This window comes from Engraulis encrasicolus, chromosome 16 (genome assembly GCF_034702125.1).
Source record: "Engraulis encrasicolus isolate BLACKSEA-1 chromosome 16, IST_EnEncr_1.0, whole genome shotgun sequence".
In the NCBI taxonomy this organism is placed as follows: Eukaryota; Metazoa; Chordata; class Actinopteri; order Clupeiformes; family Engraulidae; genus Engraulis; species Engraulis encrasicolus.
In genome coordinates, this window is record NC_085872.1 from 27760634 (window position 1) to 27778133 (window position 17500).

The 17500-nt window shown below is 42.9% G+C and overlaps 1 protein-coding gene across 5 annotated transcripts in view; it reads right to left on the reverse strand.

The window, feature by feature from the left end:
• The window catches only part of camk2d2 (calcium/calmodulin-dependent protein kinase (CaM kinase) II delta 2), a 39752-nt gene that overhangs the window by 16290 nt on the left and 5962 nt on the right, over window positions 1-17500 (reverse strand). For all 5 annotated transcript variants that reach the window (XM_063219224.1, XM_063219223.1, XM_063219222.1 and 2 more), the window contains exons 3-6: window positions 7943-8002; window positions 6023-6077; window positions 3720-3785; window positions 2267-2339 (exon numbers count right to left, since the gene is read on the reverse strand). In XM_063219224.1, coding sequence (XP_063075294.1) covers window positions 2267-2339; window positions 3720-3785; window positions 6023-6077; window positions 7943-8002 — 254 coding nt within the window. The remainder of the gene's footprint in view (window positions 1-2266; window positions 2340-3719; window positions 3786-6022; window positions 6078-7942; window positions 8003-17500) is intronic.

Genomic DNA, 17500 nt, shown 5'->3' on the forward strand with positions numbered 1-17500 from the left:
ATTTTTCGGGAGCTCAGAAAGTACTGGCATTGCTCTTGACCAGGGCCTCGTTTCCGAAAGGGCCTTAAGTACTACTTAACGCTACGTGCTACTTAAGTTCACACGTAACACCATCGTAGAGCTCACGGAGCGTTTCCCAAAGCCAACTTAGCAAAGAACCATCGCAGGTTGACACGTAACTCTAAGAGAAATCCACGAGTGATCTGGAGTAGTCTTAACGCGCTAAGATTGATCGTAACGGCATGGCACAGTGGAGACACCCACAGGATATGAAGGGAAAAGAAGAAACTTGCGCATAAGATTGCTGTTTTAAGACGCGAGTGGCATGGCACAGACTGTGGAGACACCCACAGGAAAAGAGGAAACTTGCGCTTCAAGTTGATGTTTTAAAACGGGAGTGTAAATATCATGGCACCACAGTTGACACTGTAACGAAAATAAGAAGGTAACATTAATTGTGTAAGTGTGTAAAATAAAAGAAATGTGTTTGGAAAATATTTTACAGGCAGTAAAATAGTTCAGCTGTGTTTGATAAATCAGGGCATTAGGCCTATTAAACTGTGATCAATCATAATTTGTGTGGGTGCTTCGTGAACAAGAACAAGGCATCCACATGCAAAATAAATAGGGGGCTTCGGCGACCAGAGACAAGAGTGGTGATGTCGGAAGGTCACTACCGAAGCATTAAAAAAAAAAAAAAAAACGGTCAGTGAGTCGTTGCGCCCTCTTTCATTTTCAAGTACCCTAAGAAAGGGAAGGCGACGCAGAAAAGACACGATAGTTGTAGGCTAAGGGTAAACTATGACATTGATAAGGCAGCGATTGGGATTCGTGAAGATTTTTTGTTTTAATAACAGCAGACTGCCGTTCAAAATGTTCCTCACAGTTAAAGCCTTGAGTGCGCGGTACTTTGCGCGCCGCTCCCCAAATGCGCATTCCAATTTGGAACTACTAGGCCTACTTGTCTTCTTAAATATTAAGCACGGTAGCCAACTGCACGCGCTTTGCCTGGTTTAACGGCGTAGCTCGTGGTTTTGCATGATTTCATTGTGTGTGTGCATTTTATTTCATTTGCCAACAATAACTCCTGTCGATAGTTGCAAACTGCTACAAATGTAGTCCCACCCTTAGGCTATAGAAAACAACTTTTGATACTGACACACGCCTTACATTTTGTAAATGGTTTAGCAGCATGACGGCGCAGTTCACTCCGAGGACACTTCAGCACCACATATGTGGACAGCGATCCTTAAGAGCGACGCTACGAATGATCTTAGAGGCTGTGCACGCGCGTTCATGTACGAGTGTCTTTGGGAAACAGTCGTAGGAAATCTAAGAACATTCGTAGGATCACTGGTTAACGACACACGTAAGGCTAAGAACCATCGTTATTGGGAAACGAGGCCCTGACTAGTAGCAACGCTGGAGGTGTTGCGTCACTAGGGGAACATGGCCTGGCTATCTATACCAGCTTCCAATTGGATGTTCAACACTTGTATAGTGCTGCCAGACAGAGATGGTACTGTATAGAGAGCATTCTGTTACATGTACAGTAAATGCCTTTTATATTCTTTGGCCATGCCTTTAGCACACTGGGAGCAGAATAGAGCAGTACAGTCTCCTCCTCAAGGACACTTCAACCAGGTCACGGAAGCTGGAATTGAACCAACAACCTTCTGATTGCTTTTCCTCTACCTCAGATTAATACATTAGGTTGGCTTAATTTATCAATTTTACTATTGCACACTTGAATATAGCTGAAAAATGTGGAATTGTTACAACTACTGATCAAGACATTCATTACTGTGTACCAGTTCCAGAACATAGTTTCATAGTTGACTAGTAACTGACACTGACTATTTTTATCTCTGTTTTAATCTCTCCACTATAAAAGCTACATGATGTTTAATGCCTATAAGCACGTCGTTTTACACACACAGGCATTGTTATATGGCAAGAGTGCTCCCTATTACAACTGCTCACTAATACAGCGTCAGCTCTTTGCATGACCATAATACCCCTGACCTAAGATTACTGCTGATGCAGTATATCTGCATACTTCAATGGCGGAAAATATAGCGTAAATAAAACCTGTGTAAATAAACCCATGTTTTTTTTTTTGTCAGGCACAAAAACATCGAGAAAAAGCTGTGTCCTTCACATGCCCTTGGTCAACGAGTCAGTGGTCTGCCAGCAATGTCTGCATCCTGCATGTCTAAACCAAATGAAAGGGAATATCTTTAGTGCCTCTCAACCACGGACTGACCTTCAAGTCCCTGTGGACGATTCCATTTACATGGCAGTGATGAACACTCTCCAAGATCTGCTGAATACAATGGCTGTTAAGGAAGGGAGAAAGAAAGAAAGAAAGAAAGAAAGAAAGAAAGAAAGAAAGAAAGAAAGAAAGAAAGAAAGAAAGAAAGAAAGAAAGAAGGAAAGAAAGAAAGTGGGAGAAAGAGAAACAATGCCCATTAAGCAAATCTAAGTAAAATAGAAATAGAAATATATTCAAGATAGTCATCTTACTAAATTGGTATCATGTAAAGCAGCAACTGTCTTCTTCTATCATCAATTTGCGCAACACAACACACTAATACAATGAAGAAAACCATTCATCATCTTGAGAGAACAATAGCTTCCCCCACCCCCTTTCCCCACCCTTTTCCCTAGAGATCCACACAGATCCACCACAGAAAGTTCAGTTGTAAAACATTCCCCGGATCATTAATCATCACCCTTATAAATAACTTGGTCAGATGCACCTTCCAGATGTATTACAGCAGTGATAAAGTCACAAGTGATATAAATAATGGTCTGTGCTGCACTGAGGCCAGCCTCTCCAGGAGAACCAGGGCCGGCCCGAGGCATAAGCGAACTATGCGGTGCAGCGGTGTAGTCTACTTTTTTGAAGTGGGTATACTGTATATTCAAGCATTTTTTGAAGTGGGTATACTGTATATATTTATGCTATTCTAAACAATGGACCAATACATTTTAAGTGGGTATACTGTAGCCCCTAAAATTTAGAAGTGGGTATACTCCGTATACCTGCGTTCTACGTAGACTACACCACTGATGCGGTGGCTTAGGGCCCCCAAGACACCAGGGCCCCCTGTGCGCATCGAAGTTCCAGGAAAAAAATCGAATTCTCCTCTGGTCTCCTTAGTCATATTTTTTCCTCATGTGCCATTTACTACGATGAATGAAACAGGAGCCACACTATACAGTATATATCGGGTATGGGGGGCCCCGGATGAAATTTTGCTTAGGGCCCTATAAAGGCTTGAGCCGGGCCTGTGGAGAACAGCGAGACAGTGATGTATCTCTGCAGCAACAATCAGCGCTGACCGTGTGCGCATGAGAGCCTGATTTCAGCTTTGTGCATGAGAATGCACACATGATCCTGCGCAAGTGTGTTTCAGTGTGTGGTGTGTGGGCTGTGGGTGCACAGATGTGCTTGTGTGTGTGTGTGTGTGTGTGTGTGTGTGTGTGTGTGTGTGTGTGTGTGTGTGTGTGTGTGTGTGTGTGTGTGTGTGTGTGTGTGTGTGCGTGCATGCGTGCGTGCGTGCGTGCGTGCGTGCGTGCGTGCGTGCGTGCGTGTACTTACGGCACATGAGTGTGTGCACATGTGATGTGTGTAGTGCATGCACCCATGAGCCTCCGCTTGAGAGTGTGAGCGCACCACGTACAGTTAGGGCTGGTGTTGTGTGCATTCATACCTGGCATCAGCCTCACTGTAGTATTCTCTGGCAACAATATCTTCAAACAGCTCCCCTCCAGTGACCCTGAGGTGCAGTGAAAACATCAGACAGTACGTCAGCTCACTGACAAATTGGTGCAACCATACAGTACCAACTGTACAGTACATACATATTAAAACTAACGAGAGGTTTTGCTAGGTCTCTACTCTCCATTGTATCCCTGATTCCAAAGGGTTGAGCACACAGAAATTAGGCAGATCTCTGTGACAAATTAGGGCTATAAATAGAACCACTAGAACCAGCATATTGTCATACAGTAGATCGAGATTCTTCAAACAGGGGAACTAATCATCCCAGGCATCATCCCAGTTGATTAAAAGAAAACTCAGTCAACTCAGCAAGGAGATAAGTGTAAAAATGTTAAAAACATGTTTATTTCTGGCCGTACCTGCCTTGTTTACTTCACTTTCACTTGCAGTTATTTTAATATTTTGTAATTTAAGCACTGAAAAATCAACATTATCATGTGTCAGGTAGGTGACGCAGCAGAATACTTCAATGTACTGTATAATTAACACTTACAATGTTTAAAATAACTCTATATCAAGTCAAGTCAAGTCAGCTTTATTGTCAATTTCTTTACATGCGCTGGTCATACAAAGAATTTGAAATTACGTTTCATACTTTTCCTAGTGGAAAGTGCGCACATCCAGCAAAAAAAGCATCAGCAGGTGCCAAATCAAAAAACTGTCACATGTAGGAGCGGGAAAGGATCTGCACACTGCTTGCAAAAGACTTAATTTATTAGGAGCAACGCTTCTTCAGGCATCTCTTTCCCATACTTTCCCATGAAGACATAGACATAGACATAGACTTGGACATAGACAATTAGACATAGACAGTACAGACTATATTCTATAGTCCTCTACAGTCTACACTAGCCAGCAGTCTGCTGATAAGATGGATTCTTGATCCCTTTCTGTTTCTGATATATACACACCCCCACAGGAACATCTGTGTGTATTAATTTCACTGACATACACAACTGCAGACTACTACAGACTACTACTACTAAACAGTATCTATTTCACGTCTATCAAATATCCGCAGCAGCTCCAGTGAAATGAGCAGTAGTTTCTCCTCCTATTCTGTTGTTAGAAATGTACTGTAAACATGCTTGTTTGTTTCCTGTCCCCTAGTTATGGTGAGCAACCAGAAGTCTGTGGCTAGGCTATCAATGTGTGTGGAATCCACTTCATTCTCTATCGCCAGGGGCCGTAGCAGCCAACTGTGGGCCCCATGTACGATCAGCTCCAATGGACCCCTTAGCCATCTATATACATGGGGCCCCGGTGACTCAGTAACCCTTAATCCCCCTGTACGACACCCCTGTCCGTCGCCATGCAATCGCACCTTACAAAGCAACAGCCAGGGCGATAAGTGTGGGGTGTATATATGGCCTCAAAGATCATGTCACTAGCCTGACACAGCCCCTATCCATACATGCATGTTCGTACTGAATCACCACGTGGATATGGACACAAACGCGCACTTACACACCACACACACTGACACACACCGTATGCTCAAATGCACATGAGCACAAGCAGACACACATACGCACAGGCAGGCACACGTGCACACACACACATGCATGCACGCACGCACGAGCACACACGCACGCACACTTGCACGCACACACGCACACATCTGTAAGCCAATGAGCCATGTCATCTGATAGTAGGCTGTGAAGGGCAACTTTCCATAAAAGACTGACATTTGTATGTACCATAGACACCCACCAAACACACACACACACGCACGCACGCACGCACACACACACACACACACACACACACACACACACACACACACACACACACACACACACACACATACACACACACACACACACACACACACACACACACACACACACACACACACACACACACACACACACACACACAGACACGCACACACACTGTGAGAGAAGGAGGGATGCACATCCATGTCACAAGACCCATTTTAGGTCGGCTGGTTAACCAGAGTTAATTGGCTATAATATTGATGTGGCTGATTTATAATTGAAAAACATGACCAAAAAAAACAACAGCAGAGGACCAAGCCATATTGTGCGCTAGCCTGCGGCTAGCCCTGAAAGGCAGCGGAGTCCCATGAGCTGGCGTCAGCATCGTGCCACAAAATGGGTCAGTTTTCCCTTCAGCCTGATTTTGAGCTAGAATCAGGCGGGAGAGAGGGCCTTGGTGCACATACATGGGTGACAGAGTGTACAGAGAGAATGGAGAGGGTTTACTTACAAATCAAAGACCAGATAGTGGAAGCCTTCCTCAGATATGCTATCATGAAGCCTCACTGTGAAGAAACAAGAGTGTATTTCCTTATTTGTATTATTGTTCAATCCAAATTACATTTCATATATTCAGGTTATGAAGTCAGTATGGGATTGGTGAGAATAACAAGAGTGTGAAAACAAGGTGTACTGTCATAACATGCACAGCAAGCAACTTACATATAGATATGACATCAATAAAAAAAACAAATGCTTTATAGCAACCTTTGTTCCACTTTGTTCTTAGACTGTGATTGAGATGATGCCATCTCCCATGTCCTTCAATGCACTCTCTCCTATGGGATGGGTAATTATGCAAGACCCTTACTCATTGACTACAGCTCACCATAAGGCCCACCACATGACTCACTGGCTAGTCACTGGATTACAAGTCTGTCCCTTTGCTCATTGATGGCCGTTATGTCCTGTCAGACGGAGGTCACCTCAGGCAGTGAGTCTTGGCTTCTGCATTTCAAGCATGATCTCCCTCAACATCGGTGCCACTCAGGGATCCACTCTGAGTCCACTACTCTATTCTCTCTACTGTGTACCTGACTGCACTGTAATTCACCATTCCAATTCCCTAGTAGAATTTGTTTACGAGACAGTCGGAAGGTAGGACATAGCCCCACAAGCAATTCAAGAGGCATAGACGATTTACAGTAAATGTAGTCAACACACTGTCATCAAAGAGCCAAATAAACAACACACAATAACTCTGATTCACTTATCTCTAATCCTACCATTCTCTTCTCAAATCTGTCACTGACCACAATGGACTGTGCAGTTGCAATATCTTTTTTTTTTTACATCAAGTTCTCATCTCTAAAGAGAGGCTGGTCACAGCATAGTTACCTACACTACTGGAAAAGATTTCATCTATAGCATCTCAGTCAGCAGACAAAAAGTTCAAGGTCACCCCCGAGGAGCACAAGACGTTTGTATCCTGCATCTGTAGAGTAGTGGGTGTGATTTCTGGGAACATCACCACCTGGTACGGCAAGGCCTCTCACAGAATTAGATTGCACTGGCAAGTACTTTTCTCATTCTAAGTCTCTGTGAAAGGCCCCAAATCTGGCCATTCTGCCAGGGTTACAGGGAAACATACATTCTATGTCAGAGTTGGTTGAACAGAATAATTAAAAACATAAATCATGCAAGTCATCTCCTCACAATTGCAGCCTCAAATCTGTCTAGACAACATGAGTGTAGCAAGTAGCCCCTTAATGCATGCCGTACCATCTGAGGCACACTGTAATAGTCATTGAAAGGTTAATAACCTTAGTGCTACTCTACTATGACATAACAGAGGGCCTTTGGTAATGTACTACGACTCAGTCAATGCCATTCCGGTAACAACAAATGTATAACGCTGTGTATTAATGGGAGAAGATGCATTGATCCTTGATTGTACACATACACAGAGGCATTTAGAATATGCTTAAACTGCAGTAGCTGTGTCAGTGTCTGTGCTATGTGAAAACACCATTGAGGGCCATGGGGCTTGAAATACAATGGGGAACACCTAAAGATCACGCACCTAACACCACCACAAATAATGCTGGCATCATTGCATTGTGGTATTAAATGTGAGAGATCCATGCTATACTGTTCAGTTCTTTTGGGTATGTGTTTTGGGTATGTGTAGCATTCGAATGCTTTGTCAAAAGAACTAGTCATAATGACAACTGCACTACTTCCTTTTCTCCTAATCAGCATGCAGTCAAGGAGAGCAAAAAGGCATACACTCAGATTCTTCATCTCATCAGCTATGCTCCCATCCATTTGCATGTGTTTATCCTGGCTGACTTGGGGGGGGGGGGGTGCATGTGTGCATGTGTGTAGATGCGCTGTGTGTGTGCGTGTGTGCATGCGTACAGTTACTTACCAATGTTGGGGTGTTTCAAAAGACGGCAAATCCTGGCCTCTCTCTCCAGTTTCTGATGATCTATGAAGCAGACAGAAACACAGACAGACAGACAGACAGACAAGAGAAAAAAAGAGTGAGCAGAGAATGCGAGGTGACATCTGTTCCCTTGTAATGCCATTTGGCCAGCAGAGGGCTCCACTTCTGGGAGTGATAATACATGCCAGCTGGCGTGTGCTGACTGCTGAAAACGCTATAAATAAACGCCACGCTGCCCCCGACCTCCAAACCCCCACCCCCAACTCATTTCTGACAACTCTTCCCTCGTCTAATCTCCAAGATAAAGATGCTAAACTTAACTTTAAAATGTGACCTAATATTCGGAGATAACGGTCACAGGGTGGACTGTGGAGCGACATCACCAATGTGTCGCCTCTCTCAGTCTCTAAAGGGCAAAACAACACCACCATAGTGTGCTGTTTGAAATGGTAACACACGCTGATGCAGCCATGGGAATGAAACAGTCACATCTATAACAACAGTCACCGCTTTTAACATTTTAAAATGTGACATGAAAATGTGGCTTGATTCCTCTCTGGCAAAAAAGGCTCTTGCTCAAAACCTGCACCTGCATGTCAAGCGTCGGACTAAAATGACAGTTGAAAGAGTCAGAAATTTGAAAAGGGCATTCGACTGAGTGAGCCACCAAAACCTGGTGAGACTAGAAGTGTGCCGTATGAATCTGAATCAGAGAAGAGGCGACCCATTTCGGCTCTGCCTAAGGACACACACATAGAGGAGAGGTTTTTTTTTTTTCGAATAAAATAGGACGTCTATTTTTTCATCCCTGTCCTCAGCTGGGTAGCAAACTGTCCCTTATCACTCTTTTCTTTTCCATTCTTTTTCAATGTAACATTTTGAATTTCCCTCTTCTAAAGGTTAGACATGAAGCTAAAACCTGTTCAGAGCATATCAAAACAGCAATCATCCCATCTATTTATTCTCCAACGATTTTACAGTATATTTTATCCATGCATTCCCCCTCAGGCCTGGGTCAAATGACTAAGGATTCTGACCGCCTCCCTCCCTAGAAATACTCCTCGTGCACTTTGTGTCCTCCCTTCTAACCTCTATACTAACCTCCCTCCCTCACTTCCTCCTTCCGTTCCTCCTCTCTCTCTTTCTCTCTCTCTCTCTCTCTCTCTCTCTCTCTCTCTCTCTCTCTCTCTCTCTCTCTCTCTAACCTCCCTCCCTCACTTCCACTCTGTTGTTTTTCACTCTCTTGCTCTCTCGTGTTTTTCCTTCCCTCCACAGGTAACCCACCTACCAGCTAGCCGGACATCTGTTGTCTAGCAACTCCTCCACCAATGGCGGGGCTAGCCCTCTCCTCTCCTCTCTGCAGTGGAACCACCCTTGCATGCAAATGGCAGACCCCAGGAGTCTCGGCAGACGACTCAACTCTACTCAAATCAAATAAAATGAACTTCTCAAGTTCAGTCCTCTACTTGGTGAAATGATAATACTATGATCACTCATAACTAACATGAAGATTGTGACTACGATGTGCTTTTACGATGGGTTGCAACATACAGCATGGTTAGTCTGCTGTATCAATTGCAATACAGAGCATTAGAACTAGCATCAAGACTAAATCTAATTTCATCAGACACATGATGTTATGGTCTATATTAGGCTAATGTATGTATACCTAATGGCACCCATCTCTGGAATAATTACATTAATATACAGTTTTATTTGTATGTCTTTCGGCACGGGGACAGAGTTTCCTCTGCAACAGTCTCATAACATTAACAATAATATGTTATTCTTAATTGATCTATTTGATTATTTTCTTGCATACTGTTGAGCAATGCTGCACACTGGCTGTCCACTACATCCTGCACTTCCCTCCCTTGCCAGAGCGAAAGAGATCATTCCCTGTTTCACTTTGTTATGACTGTCAACACATGGTTTGTTTTTACAGGGAGCTGTCATCATGAGCAGGGTCCACTAAGCACAGTGTATGTATTACAGGTGGGCAACAACCGATACGATACGATCACGATACGATACACATCCCGATACAGGGGACACAATACAATACGTATTGCGATACATGTGGATCCCGATACATGGCCTTAAAGGCGATATGTATCCCGACATTTTAGGCCTATTTTGTAGTTTTATTTTTAAGGAGACAGACATACAGTACAGGCCAAACGTGTGGACTCACCTTCTCATTCATGCATTCTTTTTATTTTCGTGAATTTTCATTGTGTATTTTCAGGCAGGGCATCAAAACTGTGCTTGAACACATGGAGAATTACATGCTTAGCAAAAAATATAATTCTAGCTGTTGTCCAATAGCAATGTCAGCTGTCTATCCACCTGACGTCAACACAGCACAACTGATGGCCCCACACATTTCAATAAGCTTTTTTTTTTTCAAATAAAAATGCCCAGTCAGTCATGACAATCCTAATTGAGCATTAAAGTCCTCCAAGAACTCACTAGAATTGTAGAACTACAATTTTGAGACCTACAGTAAAACCTAGTTTAAAACACTTGCCAATACAAGCATTTTACAGACATTTTCTTGATCTGATATTGAGTCATAGCCAGTTACTTAGAGAGGTCAAACCTGTGTTGGAGGGAATCTGTGGCAGGGTTTTTCAGTTGTACTTTTATTTTTTGTATCACTGTTTTACCTACATAACCAGCTATGCTGACCAAGTGACCCATTATCAGATCAAGAAAATCTCTCTTGTATTGCTTGTATCAATTAAAATTGACTCAACTGACTGGGCATTTTTTACTTGAAAATAGGCCGAAAAATAAGCTTGTTGAAAAATGTGGGGCCCTCAGTTTTCCTGTGTTGACATCACTGTTTGGCATTTTTTGATATTTTTTTAATCATAGTTTTTATTTTTTATATATTTTCATTTTTTTGTTACGCACATAATTATGTGTTCATTCACAGTTTTGATGCCCTCCCTGAAAATGTACTAAGTTCTGTAAATAGCCACACAAATAAAGAGAATTAATTCAATGAGAAGGTGAGTCCACACTTTTGGCCTGTACTGTATGTACAACCAAATGTTACTTTTTTGTTTTTCTGTAGAGCTGTAGAACTGTAGAACTGTTCTGTAGAACAGTTATACTATAGTGCATGTAAAACACGGCCTTCACAAAGCTGTAGGACTACTGCATAACAAGTAACAACTGTCAGGTGCAGTTTCAGCAACTTGATGATCTAATTTTTTATTGCAAATTAAATATCGATATTGACTCCTTCGTATCGATACGTGTATCGTGAAGAGGCCCGCAACGATATATCCAGATACCGATATTTTGAACACACCCCCAGTATGTACAGTATACTGTAAGAAACTCACGGTCACTACCAACAGAGACAAAAATTAGGAACTATTCTAAAGGCCTGGCACTGGAAGAGGTGCGATTAAGTATATAATTGAATAGTAATGTCATGCTTTAAAGGAGCACTTCTGCCAATTTCAATATGCTGTTGTGTTGCTCACGCTACCCTTGACTTGTCAGTAGTACCCGGTAATGGTGCATTTTTCGTCTCAGCCCTTTCCAAGATCTGAGCTATTCTAATGGGGGCAGACTTTGTTTACATTAAAATACATCTTAATATAGGCCTACTCAAAATATTATCCCAACAGGTATCGCTGTTTGCTAGTTGTCTGATGATGTTGCATAACCCTTTGGATGCTATAGGGAATAAACCAAGATGTTTTTTGAAATGTAAACACAAACTCTGCCCCCATTACAATGACCAGGATCTCAGAAAAGGCTGAAGAAAAAAAACAATGCTCAGGAACTGACAGGGTAAGTGCAGGGTAGTGTGGGCATTTCAACTGCATGTCGAAATTGGCCGAAGTTATCTTTTAATTTGAAATCTGTCATAGTGATGCTGGTAACCGCATTGAATATACTAAAATGTTACCTTTAACTATGGTACTCACAACCAATCTTCAGAATAGTAGCAGCTGTATATCAGAATCGATATTTGATATAGCACAAGGAATGTGACTCTGTAAACATTTTGGAGGGTGATGCTCCAAATCTGAATCTCGAGTAGTCAATCCCCATTGGCATGAAAATATGTGCATACTGGTGGTAGACCTGCAGGCACGCCCGCCGACAGGGGGGGACAAACGGGTATTTTGTCCCGGGCCAGGAAAAAGAGGGGCCCAGAATTGGGCCCTCATGAAGTTGTGATTAATGATTCTATATTAATTCAAAATAAGTTGGTTTGAGGGAGGGAAAATGCACTATATTTGCATGAAATAAATGCAATATATCCAGATCTTTTGCCTTTCCTGTCCTTAAAACGGGATCAAGAACCCCCAGGGCACAAATGGTTTGGTCTGTCATTAGAAGAAAAAAACGGCTTCAACCTAACGCGGCTCCTGCCATTTGTCTAGGTGTCTCAGTACGAATCAGGAGGGCAGGAGGAAGGTGGGGCCCATTCAGACATTTTGGTCCCGGGCCCAGCCAAACCTGTCAGGTATGATTAGGTGTCTACTGGGTCAAACGCTCATAGCGCTCTCTCTCTCTCTCTCTCTCTCTCTCTCTCTCTCTCTCTCTCTCTCTCTCTCTCTCTCTCTCTCATATATAATATATATATTTTATATATTACTGACTCTCACCAGCTACCGCACTGCAGTAGATTCTGTATCTGTGTTCGTCATGTGCATGTCAGCGTGCGTGTATGTGTGTGTAATGTGTGGGTAATGTGTGTCAATGTGTGTGTGTGTGACAGAGAGAAAAAGAGAGAAAGTGTGTTGTTTCACAGTGTGTTTTCTTCTTTTACCCTGCCGCTACTCTGAGGGATTAATAACAGATTTGATATCCCCTCCCTCTCTCTCTCTCTCTCTCTCTCTCTCTCTCTCTGTGAACAGATGAACAGAGTGACGGAGAGACAGAGAGAGATAGAGGGACAGAGTGTGAGACAGAGATAGAGGTTTAAAACCAGCAAATCCCTGTAGTGAATGACGAATCCTGACCTGCTGACTCCTGGTGGACCAGCATGCTATTCTGCCCTGGCCTCTGATCTATGCACAGCGACCAATACAGCCCTGTCGCCTCGTCAATGTGACCTGTCCAGCTAGGATCTATTAAACTTGCTACCAGCAGTCCAACACATGCCTACAGCATGTCTGCACTGGCTTGTGCAGTCGGTAAACATGCTTTTTGTGATACTGGCCAGTAGATTAGTGTCAGTGATGATAGCCATGGTGCTAAATATATTATAACAACACATACAGTACATGCGCTATAAACTGATGTAAAACACATCTCTTATATAGGCTACTAGAATAATGAGACATAATTGCTACGTTTACGTTTTTAATTCCGAATTAATAATTCCGAATTAAATAGTTCAGATGAGTTTAAAGAAAGACTGGGCTACTTCTCAGTGACTAGACCCAGGGATGACCGGAGCACACAACATACTATTCGAGGTTTTTTATTTTTTTAGTGCACAAAGTGACTGATGTTTCGACGCACCTGCGTCTTCTTCAGAGTCACTATTGACTCTGAAGAAGACGCAGGTGCGTCGAAACATCAGTCACTTTGTGCACCAAAAATAATAAAAAACCTTGAATAGTATGTTGTGTGCTCCGGTCATCCCTGGGTCTGGTCACTGAGAAGTAGCCCAGTCTTTCTTCATTCTACGGTCTGGACTGTGAGCACCACGGGCTGAAACGCAAGACATCCTTCCTTTCAGCTGAGTTTAGTTTGATCTTTCATTTAATTCCGCATTGTAAAGCGAGTTATTTCTGAATTAAATATCTCATGTAAACGTAGCCAATGAAAAAGAATCTTTAGATCTTTCATCTTTGGCATGTACGTTGCTTGATATGTGCTTTTTTTCCCAGTGGTCACCGGTTAGATACTCAGATCCATGAACACCCCAAGGCTCAACAAATAATATTTCCCCCTACCCATCTCATCATTCTAAATATAGCTACTGCAACTACTCCAAATGGCCCCCGAATTTCAAGAGGAATGTTTAACTGACTTCACTGCACAGCCTTGAAAGGCAGTGGTCCCAGTATCTTCAATATATTCATGTCTGTCACATGTTAGCATCTGCACTGCAACACCCCCCCCCTCAACACACACACACACACACACACACACACACACACACACACACACACAACACACACACACACACACGCACACACACACACACACACACACACACACACACACACACACACACACACACACACACACACACACACACATACGTACACGCATGCATGCATGCATTGCACGCACGCACATGCACATGCACACGCACACGCGCACACACACACACACACACACACACACAAACACAAACACAAACACACACACACACATGTGCGCGGGTGGATGCCTGCATTGCACACACACACACACAAACACCCACACACACACACATCCACACACACACACACACAAACACACTCACACACACATGTGCGCGCGTGGATGCCTGCATTGCACACACACACACACACACACACACACACACACACACACACACACACACACACACACACACACACACACACACACACACACACACACACACACACACACACACACAAAGAACACACACATGCATTGAGCATGTATTCCTGTTGTGCTGCTGTGTCCCTGATAGCTGCCATGGCCCATTTTCACAGCTCAGATTTGAGCTGTTGTTTTTTTTTTAGTCAAAGAGGCTGTGTGGATGGGGTGAGGTTGCACGCTTCCACTGGGGGATTTTAGAATAACACATTTTCACTTTGCTTTTACTCTGCTGTCCCTGAAAACACACACCTACGCACGCACGCACACACACCAATGCATGCATGCATACATACATACAAACATACATACATACATATACAGTGAGTCCAATATGTATTTGATCCCTTGCTGATTTTGCCGGTTTGCCCACTAATAAAGACATGATCAGTCTATAAATTTATGATAATGTGTATTCAAACATGGAGAGACAGAATATCAAAAAGAAATTCCGGAAAATAACTTAAAATAATATATTTTAATTTATTTGTATTTAATTTAGGCAAATAAGTATTTGACCCCTCTATCTAAAGAAGATAAAGTGCTTTGTGGCAAAGCCCTAGTTGTCTAGCACTGAGGTCAGATGCTTCTTTTAGTTGATGACAATGTTTGTGCATATAGTAGAAAATATTTTTGCCCATTTTTCTTTGCATATTATCTCTAAAACATTAACAGTTTGTGGTCTGTAGCTTGGCAAATGGGAGGTTCAGTTCTTTCCATAGAATTACTATAGGGTTAATATTTGGAGACTGTAGCCACTCCATGACTTTAATATGCTTTCTTATTGAGCCACTCCTTCGTTGCTTTGACTGTATGTTGTGTATTATTGTCATGTTGGGAGATCCAAAAATGGCCCACCCACCCTTCAGTGTAGTGGTGGAGGGAAGGATGTTTGCACTCAGGATTGCACATTACATGTCTCCCTCCATCCATTCATTGACGATGTGAAGTTGTCCTGTGCCTTGGCCAGACAAACACCCTCAAACCATAATGATACCACTTTCATGCATGATGATGAGGAGGGTGTTCTTGGGATCATAGACAGCAGTACTCTTTCTCAAAACACATTGAATTGTGTTCATGCCAAACAGCTTGATTTTGGTTTCATCTGACTACAGCACCTCCTTACTTATATATCTTTAAACCAGGTCTGATGTCCGTTGGCGAACCTCAGGTGGGGCTGCTGCCACAGGTTCCTTCTGAAGTAGAGGTACCATGTGTGTGCACTACAGGATTTAAACCTCTGTGGCATTAAGTTCTACCAGTAGTTTTCTCTCAGTGATTTTGGTCCCAGAAGCTTTGATATCATTGCCTAGTTCATCCCGTACAGGTCTAGGGTGCTTTCTTTCTGTTCTCATGATTATCAAATCCCTACAAAAGGTCAAATCTTGTATAGAGCCCCAGACAGGCTGATGGATAGTCATTTTGTATTCCACACATTTTGGAAGAAATGCATCAACAACTGGGTTATTAATACCCAGTCTCTTTCTTGTGGCTTTGCAGCCCATTTAATCTTTGTTCAGGTCTAAAATCTTGTCCCTGATATCATTTGACCGCTCTTTGGTCTTTCCCATGCTGGTGAGGTTGGAGTGTGACTGATTCACTCATGCTATGAACTGATTCTGATGATTCAATGTGTCTTTTATGCATGTTAGTATGTACAGGTGTCTTTAATTCAGATGACAAGTTGATCGGAAGTGACCATCTGGTCTGTGGGCCCGGAACTGTAATCAGTTGGCAGGGGATCAAATACTTATTTTGCTCGATGAAATGGAAATAAATTAATATATATTCTCTTAAGTTAATTTCTGGATTTTCTTTTTGATATTCTGTCTCTCCATATTAGAATACATATTATCATAACATTTATTGACTGATCATGTCTTTGTTAGTAGGCAAACCAACAAAATCAGCAAGGGATCAAATACATATTGGACTCACTGTACATACAGACATGTATGCAATGCAGTGCAGTGCAGTGCAGTAGAGTACATATATACAGTGGACAGTGGATGCATGAAAAATATGCATACAGACCAGCTATATAATGTCAAGGTCATGGACGACACACAGCTCTTCTGCATATGGATAAGGTACAACTTGTAGTCATCCTTAGCATTGAACACCATAACAAGGTTATGGAATATGTAAAAAAAGACACTTCAAATAACTGCCTTGAGTCACAAATGTGTATGCTGTTGCGCAAATGAACGCATGAGCACAGATGGACAGGATGAGCACCCAAGCAAGCAAGTAACTACTAGGCCTATCCCCATTACAAAGTGGTACCTTTACTTAGAAGGAAAACTGTTTGAAAGGCAGGTCGGACAATTATCTGCGTAGGCAGTGAGTGTGCTATAAAAAAGAGGATGCAATTGGGCCCTTCGTGGGAGCACAGATGTAAGCAAACATGCGGAATGAAGCACTGATGAGATTCACGGCGCATATACTGTACTCAAGTGAATCGAGCCATCCTCAGACAGTCAGACATTCATTACAGTAGGACGTGGAGGTGCCCTGTTGGCCTTCTCCCTATTGCCGGGTCAGAGAGCGAGAGTGGCGGAGCAAGGTATAGGCGCGGCGGCTCGCGGTGTGAGATGGAGAGATGGAGAGAGAGGTTCCAATTAACACTGCCCCAGCTGCCTCCTCAGAATTCCATGGCCTACTTAGTAAGAGTGGGGATTTTTTTTTTCAATAAGTAGGCTAGCACAGCAGTCCTTCCTATACTGGCCTGCTAGCCACATTCTGCTGCAAACAGGATGGCATGAGCAGGGCCGGCGCTAGGTATAGAGGCAGACAAGGCGGTCCCCTAGGGCGCCAAATGTCTTGGGCGCCAAGTCCCATAGAATTAGAACATCATTTAAGCAAAATATTGCAGTAAACTTTACTTTGACAATGATTATTCATGGGTAATCAGTAGTGGTGTGCATTGGCACTGCCCTCACGATTCGATTCAATTACGATTCGGGAGGTAGCGATTCGATT